Raw genomic sequence first — 7,896 nt, 5'->3', positions numbered from 1 at the left:
AGGAGGGGAAGGCGGTTGGGAGGAAAGATGACTGTGGCACTGGGTTACCTGAGTGTGGGACCACCAGCACTATCCATATGCTGGCCTGGGCCTTGGGAGAGAAATGGAGACGCAGACTTGGGAGTCACCGACAGATCTAACAGGTGAAGCCTGGGATGAGAACGCCAAAATGCAACGAGTCACCGTGGCCACTATCCCCCTTCCCGCCCAGGCTCAGGGGAAATTTCCCGAAGGCACCGCGGGGCGAGGTGACAGGTGTCCGCGAAGACCTCCCCGCGAGATTCCCGGGTGGCGCGTTTCCTTCTCGCAGGCCTGCGCCGAGGGGGCTTCCCCGCTCGGCTCTCCGCCGCCTCCTCCAGGCTCCCCATCTCTCCCAGCCTCCACGCTCCCCGCGGGCCACAGGGAAAACCAGGGCCACGGCCTCCTCCGGTCGCCACCAGCTAAGAGGGCGGCGTCGCACGCGGCTCGCCGCGCTTTCCCGGCCGGCGGGGCGGGGCTCGGGCGCATGCGCCGCCGCCGTACGGAAGCCTGGAAGGAGGGGCGGGAGGCGGTGGCTCAGGTTTCTCCGGGCGGCGGCGGCGGCGGTGGCGGCGGCGGTGGCGGTGGCGGCGGCGGCGGCGGTGGGGACGCGGCTCGCGCCGGCACCATGAACCCGCTGTAACGCGCAGGCTGCGCGGCGCGGGGGGAGGGGGGAGGAGGAGGCCGCCGCGGCGAAGTTCTCCGCCATGAACCTGAGGGGCCTCTTCCAGGACTTCAACCCGAGGTGAGGCACCGCCGGGGGAGGCGCGGCGGGAGTGAGGCTGTGGCGGGCGGCGGGGCAGCTCCCCGCGGTGCGAGCGGCTCTCCGGGCCGTGCTTCCCGCTCCCGGTGCCTTCAGCACCCCCACCTCCGCCCTCGGCCCCGCGGGAACCCCTTTGCTTTTGGGCCAGCCCACCCTGGCTGCTGGCCCAGGGCACCCTTCCCGCCCCCCGCCGCCTGTCCTCTGTTCCCCGCGTCGAGGCCGTTTCGCTTGACCCAACACCCCTACCCCCCCCACACACACCCCAGCTGTTTCCTCCGGTTCCTCTGAGCCCTTGAGGTTTTCCTTGGATGTATGCCCACCTCTAGCTTGTTTGCTGCTTTGTCGAGTGATATCTGAAACGACGCTGAATCCTCGGAGTCGGTGTCAGGGTATGGCAGTCCCTTACATAATGCCTCTGGGGGGTGAACCTGACGATTTCCCATACACGGTGTCTCCTCATTCTTCACTGTAAGTTTATTTGCAGGAAGTAGACACTGTTGTCCTGTTTCCCAGCTGGGGAGTATCCATCCAGTGGACAGTGTGGAGAGAACACTGATTAAGGAATCAAGCGCCTGTCCTTGCACTTGCCCAAGTGTTCTGTGACTCTGTTCCCTCCCCCATGCTGTGTGCGCCCTGAAGCAGAGACCATCCCCTGCACACCTCACTATCCCCAGCATCTCCCACAGCGTTTGAAACAGAGCAGGCCCTTATAAAATGTTTGTGGGACTAAACTGAGCCCAAAGATCTGGATTAGGGACCAGGCCCCATGGGACTGAGTTACATATTCTCTGTTCATCCGAAAAATAAGGAGTCGGCCTAATTGATCTTCTGAGTCCACTAGTCTGTGAAGGGAGTACCTACCTGTCTCCCTTAGTTGCTGGTGGGAATCTGTGCCCTAATCAGCCTTTTGTGTGCTAGGTCCTATGTGGGGTGCTTCAGATGCTGGGTGGTCCCAGCTTGTGGGTGGAGAAAGACCTGTAAATAGATGGTTGGTAGCACTGTGCAGTGTTGTACTGGGGGAACCCAGTGGAGACCACTGCCTGAACTGCTTGTGGGTGATGAAGGGAAGTCTTGGGAGAGATGGAGAGAGAGTATTGGGAGTGCAGTCTTCCTGAGGACAGTGACATTTTAAGTTACAAGCCATTGAGGCTTCCTAGGTGCTCTGTTCCTCTTCTAGCACTACTGAGTTCCTTTTCTGGTCTGGAGTGCCAATGTCCCAATCATGGTGCAGTCGTTATCACTGTTGGCCTTGAAGCTGTTCTGCATCCAGGAGTGTGTTGAGAGGAGGTAAGGGAGGAGGGACTGCAGCACCTTCTTTTGCTACTCCTAGGGGGTGAGGAGTGATCTACAGGGTAGCAGGATTGGTGCTGGAGTTGGAAGGGCCTTGTGTGTCTACATTGTTTGGTGAGGGTGGTAAGAAGAAAAGTAAAATCTGAATTGTTTTGTGTCCTTGGGCCACTTGCTTATGTGTTTTATCTGTAGAATGAGTATAATCTCAGCAGGATGGGAAGCCAAATTCATGATTGATTGCATAGTGCTTTGCAAATAGATGGTTCCAGGACAGTTTTGCAAGGTGACAGATAATTCAGAACCCAAGAACTGTGTCAAGTGTTCTAACTGGCTAACAGTTGCCAAGCACAGTAGTGCTGCACAGATAACATCCTTAACCATTTTCTTTTCCTGTGGCTTCTCCCCCACCCCCTAAAATTTGGTGTATGTAAACTACAATGAAATATTAGGTATCTAAACAGATTTATAGTAATTATCAATATATTTGTCAACACTTTAATTCTACTGGAATTGAAATGCATCTCTAAAGACCTTTTGTAGGGCACCAATGTCCTGATACAGTGTTGCTTCAGTAGAAGTGAGCAGTGTTGCCTCACAGTGGTGACTGCTAAGACAGTGGTCAGGTAATATTGGCAAGTCTGACTTTTTAGCTAAGGATGTGTCATGTCTCGTGGGCACACCTAGTTTTTAATGTTGTTCTTTAGTCTTGTTCCATGCTGAGGAGGGCCTTCTAGATAGCTAGAGTGCAAACCAGAGGGTGTAGACAGGAAGATACCTAGTGCCAGGGCATGTAGCCTTGGTGTTGCTGCCTTTCTCCCTGCCTCTAATTTGGAACCACTTCAGTATCTCTCTCTTACCCCGGGACCTTGGCACATGCTGTTCTCATTGCCAGGAATGTTTCCCTCTCCTCTCCTCCTGACCTAGTTAATTAACTCTTATTTATCCTTGAGAGCTCAGCTCACTTGTTGCTTGCTGAGAGGAGCCTTTCTGACTTGCCTGAGCCCACTGACACCTGTTTATACAATCTCTGTAGCATGCTGAATTCTTCCATCATAGCACTTATTTGTACCCTTATATTTGTGTGTTTATTTGATTAATGCCTGTCTCCCCTACTAAACTATAAGTTCCCTGGGACCAGGGCCATGATTCTGCCCATTATGTATCTTGTGCACCTGCAGTGGTACCCGACTCATTAAATATTTGTGGAATGAATGGATGGATGAATGAATGAATGACTCTCCAGAGCCTATAGGAGAAATCTAAAATGGTTTCTTCCAATCACTGCATTCCTGGTGGTCTGTGGCCTGGTCCTCTTTCTTCTCATCTTCTCTCCTTCAGAATACAGCCATTCCATTAGAGAGACAGGAAAGACCATGACACTAAGGCAGAATGTGGCTGCCTTTTCTTTGTGGAGTACGTGTGTCACAAAAATAGCCACTATCATGGTTTTGTGAGTCCCAAGGCATGGGCCATAGCTCTAGCTCTCCTTTCTAACCTTTTGATCTTGGTGAGTCTGAGCCCACTGCTGTATTGCCAAAGGTCTAGAAAACTGCAATAACAGAATGATTCACAAGTGGCAGCACTCAGATGCACAGGGCTGCCAGCTGACCCTCCGCCTATTTCCATCTGGCACAGAACTGGTTGATCATGAACTTTTTAGCGGCACAGGTTAAGACTCGCTGCAGTAGGCACACTAGACCCACCAAGTCCTTTTCTGAATGCCTGAGGCTTCCTTGAGGGAGCCTTATTCATTGAGTAGGCAACTCTCAGCAGTATACAGAACTGGCAGACTGATTCTGAGGTAGGAGGTGGGGATCTGGGAGGAGATGGCATTAAGCCAGCACCCTGGTCACAGCATGGAGCCTTGGGATTTTCTGCTAACTTGCTCCTGTTGCTGGCTTGGAGATGGCCTTCAGGCCTGGGAGCCAGGCAGTGCTGGAAGCTGTGAGAACTCTGCTAGGCCCTGATCATCTGATCATCTGCAGTGAGCCCTGACAGTGAGGTGCATCCCACAGGTGTGCTGGGCTGGGACGAAGGCTGAGGGATGCTGCTCTGGGTGATCGGTCATGTGAGCATGGAGTACTAAGGAGGTCAGTAGCGTTTTGAAAGTTCCATGTGCTGCAACTTCTAAAACCGTTCTACATAAGTTATCTTGTCTGTTCTTTGATTTTAGGAAAAATGGATGTGACTTCTGGTAATTGTTAACAAAGGACGGCTACCTGGCCTTCACCAGTCATTTGTAAAATATTTATATTTAAAGCATTCGTTCATCCAGCATTTCCTGAGTTCCTCCTGTGTGCCAAGAGATGTGCTAGGTGCTCTCAGTACAAAAATAAGTGAGATATAATTCCTCTCCATGCTCAAGCCTGGCAAGAGAAGCAGAAATGGGAAGAGAAATTAAAATTCAACACAGGAAGAGACATGCCAGAGAAGGGAACTAAATGCTGTGGGAGCACAAGGGGGCAGAGCCACCAATTGTGTCAGCAGTCAGGGAAGCTTCCACAGCTCAGTCTTGAAGAATATAACTGTAGGGTTTCTCAGACGAGAGGGCAGGAAAGGGGAGTTAGGAGGGGCAGAGGATGGAGAGGCTCGGGGTTCATGAGAGAGCCCGGTGTGCTCAGACAGCGGTCAAAGGTCAGTGTGGTGGCGGTGCTGCAGGTGGCACGTGTCATATGATTTAAAAATAGTACCCGTGCTGTGAGTGATCACTGCAGATATCATTTACGTATTACTGGGGTTTTTGTTTAAAGCCGCTCCAGGTCTAGCGGTAGTGAGTGTATGTTGGTACTGTTCAGGAACTACTCATCCACCACCTGAATGTCTGTTTATCTGTTGTTCTGTCATCTTAAGTCACCTAGAGTAAGAAAAACCTCTCGATTCTATTGAAGTTGTTACTATATGGGTTTGACTTCTGGGGCACCTAGCACAGGTTGGGCACAGTGCCAGTGCTTTCAGCATTATCTCAGATCTTTGCAACAACCCTGCACGTGAGATGATCAGCCTTGTTTCACAGAGTCTCAGTGAGTTTGTGACTTCCCTGAAGTCACACAGGCGACAAGGGGCCAGGTCAGGATTCTAACATGAGTCAGCTGGTCTCCTCCTGAAGCCTGTGTGCATTCCTGCATGCCGTGGCACCTCTTGAATTTAGTGACAGGCCCACAGTGGGTCTCCTATCCCAAGGAGCCTTCGGTTTATGAGTTGTGATGGCACAAAGCAAACCTTGTATCTGAGCTTACACATCCAAGTGAGTGTTATCCCTCAAAGAAGCCACTTGGGAGAAAGAGGAGTATGTGTGTATCTACTCACTGCTCAGATTCCTTGTTACTCATCTGAAGTTTCCTTTGGAGTCAGATTACAAAACATACAAGGAAATCTGTCTCATTGCTTCATAATCATGGATCATTTTTGAACCCAAAGAGTGCCACCTAGTTTGATCATACATCTTATTCACTAAACTTGGCTCTGACTGACTTCAGGCCATTTCCAAAAATCGAATTCACTCTCAGTGAAGAGTTGGCATCATTGAGGATACTCAGAAGGACTGACTGCAGGATCTCGAGGCGATTCCAGGAGGAAAGCTCCAAAGCTGGTTTGAGCGATGAAGTGGAATTAGCTCATTGCCTCCCAGGGGGACTGTTTAAAGGAGACAAGTCTCATTTGAATGCATAATTTCTGGTTTTAAAAATACCATTCCCATTACTTGATAATTACACACATATTTTTCTTGTCTGTGAGCTCTTTAAAGTCCCGGATGTTGAGGCATTCAATAAATGCGCTGAATGAGCAGATGTTGAGTACAAATAGACATGTATCATCGGAGACTCTGTTGTGAGCGAGAGACAGCGGGTGGGAGGAGTTTTAGATGGTTTCCCAGGAGTCCAGGAGTTAAGCTTCCCAGGACTGAGCTTGGGGTTTCTAATTGCCTTGCCTGATCGTAGGTTGTACCTGTTCTAGAATTCAAGATGAAAGCCTTCAAATGAACTTGAGATAGGCATTCGTATCTAATGATTCGTACTTTGTCAGCTATGGCCTAGTCGTAAGAAAAACGATTGCTATGTGAGATTGTTACAACTTTTCTCTTGTAGAATACTAGTAGCAGCAAAAAATAGGTAGCATTGATCACTTACACAGAGCTTGCGCATCCCCCAGTCTTAGGGAATTAATACGTGAGCAGACTCAGGAGTAGGTAGGCTTAGGGAGAGAGAGTGACGCTCCCTCCCCTCACAACTGCATAGCTGAGAAACTTCCAGCCTGGCCTCATTCTGGTCCTCCTTTTTTTCTTTTTAAAGAATTTATTTATTTGACAGAGAGAGATCACAAGTAGGCAGAGAGGCAAGCAGAGAGAGAGAGAGAGAGAGAGAGAGAGAGAGAGGAGGAAGCAGGCTCCCTGCCCAGCAGAGAGCCGGATGCAGGACTCGATCCCAGAACCCTAAGATCATGACCTGAGCCTCAGGCAGAGGCTTAACCCACTGAGCCACCCAGGTGCCCCTCATTCTTGTCCTCCTTAAGAGTGATTGGTTTTTATTGGGCTTTTGTGCTTTCTTACACCTTCTGGTTAGATGCTCTTAAACATTTTTCATCAAAATAAAACCAGTTAAATTGCCACCAAAAGAATTTAAATTTTGTCAGTAAGGCTCTGCTTAGCGTAAGAGATAGAGCCCCTTTAACAGTCTGGGAGTGTGTCAGTTAGCAGTTGGTCCGTTGGAGCCATTCTCTGAAATCATAGAGAGGTGCGGACGGGGATGTGTCACCCAGCGCGTGTGCGTGCCACACATGTGTGCACACGTGTGCATGCATGTGCGTGCATGTGTACGTGCCACATTTAACTGGAAAAGACTGATGGCTCCAAACTGAGTCCAGTTGCATTATTTTGGGGTTTTTCGTTTTTTGTTTTTAAAGATTTTATTTATTTGAGAGAGAGAGAGAGAATGAGCAGCACGGAGGGGCAGAGGGAGAAAGAGAGAGAAGTAGACTCACTGCCGAGCAGGGAGCTGGATGTGGGGCTTGATCCCAGGATCTGGAGATCATGACCTGAGCGGAAGGCAGAAGCTAAACGCTGAACCCAGTGAGCCACCCAGTCGCCCCAAGTTGCATTCTTTGGATTTGCAGAAAGCAGATACTAGAACTTTTACATCAGAGTCATCTCTTTTCCTCGGTATGTTCTCTCCCTCCCTCCACCCCTTTCCCTTCCCTTCCCAGCAAAGTGGAGAGAGGGAATTTGAGCCTCAAGCAAGAAAGCTCTATACACATTTCAGGGAGGACACTAGCTTTGTAGACTGACCCCCGTGACACTATTTCGTGATTGTGTATCAGCATTACAGATTCGTAGAGTGGAATACATCCATTTTAAAGGTGTAATTGGAAAAGTGAAATCGAGGAAGTAGTGGTTGATGCCACAATATCCAGCGGAACCTCCATTTGCTGGTTTGTGGAGAATTAAGTAAAGTCTATTTTTATACTTGGACTCCAGTTTAAGTGTTTCTTGAAAAGTGACTCAAAGTAGTTTAGGCTTTGACTGCAACTTTTTAAAAAATAAATTTTCTTGTTACTGTGTTATGGCTGCATCATATGCTCTGCTTGCCAGTCAGGTTTGCAATTCCAGCTTTGATATGTGGTCATCTTTTTTACTTGCCTCTCAAATGTGTTGGTGTAGTTGACATACTGTTCCTTCTCCCCCAATTACAAACGTGTGCATAAATTACATCTTCTAAAATTTCTGAGTGTATTAATTTATTTGATCAACTTTGTAGTTGTTCATTTTTGCAGAGAACCAGCTGTTGGTGTTACTGATTGGTTCTGCTTTTGTATCTGTATTTCTGCTTCTA

At 49.3% G+C, this 7,896-nt stretch overlaps 1 protein-coding gene across 2 annotated transcripts in view; it reads left to right on the top strand.

Moving 5' to 3' along the window:
- Positions 1 to 623: 623 nt before the first annotated feature.
- Positions 624 to 7,896, top strand: part of TMEM185A (transmembrane protein 185A) — a 33,872-nt gene continuing 26,599 nt past the window's right edge. The window contains exon 1 of one of the 2 annotated variants that reach the window (XM_032845255.1): positions 624 to 763. In XM_032845255.1, the coding sequence (XP_032701146.1) occupies positions 726 to 763 (38 nt within the window). In that variant the 5' untranslated portion in view covers positions 624 to 725. The remainder of the gene's footprint in view (positions 764 to 7,896) is intronic. The other variant, XM_032845254.1, reaches the window with a different exon arrangement.

This window comes from Lontra canadensis, unplaced genomic scaffold, assembly GCF_010015895.1.
Source record: "Lontra canadensis isolate GAN:19392208 unplaced genomic scaffold, GSC_riverotter_1.0 scaffold161, whole genome shotgun sequence".
NCBI classification, from domain to species: Eukaryota; Metazoa; Chordata; class Mammalia; order Carnivora; family Mustelidae; genus Lontra; species Lontra canadensis.
Note: the sequence above shows the minus strand (reverse complement) of the source record. Positions and strands in the feature narration are given on the sequence as shown.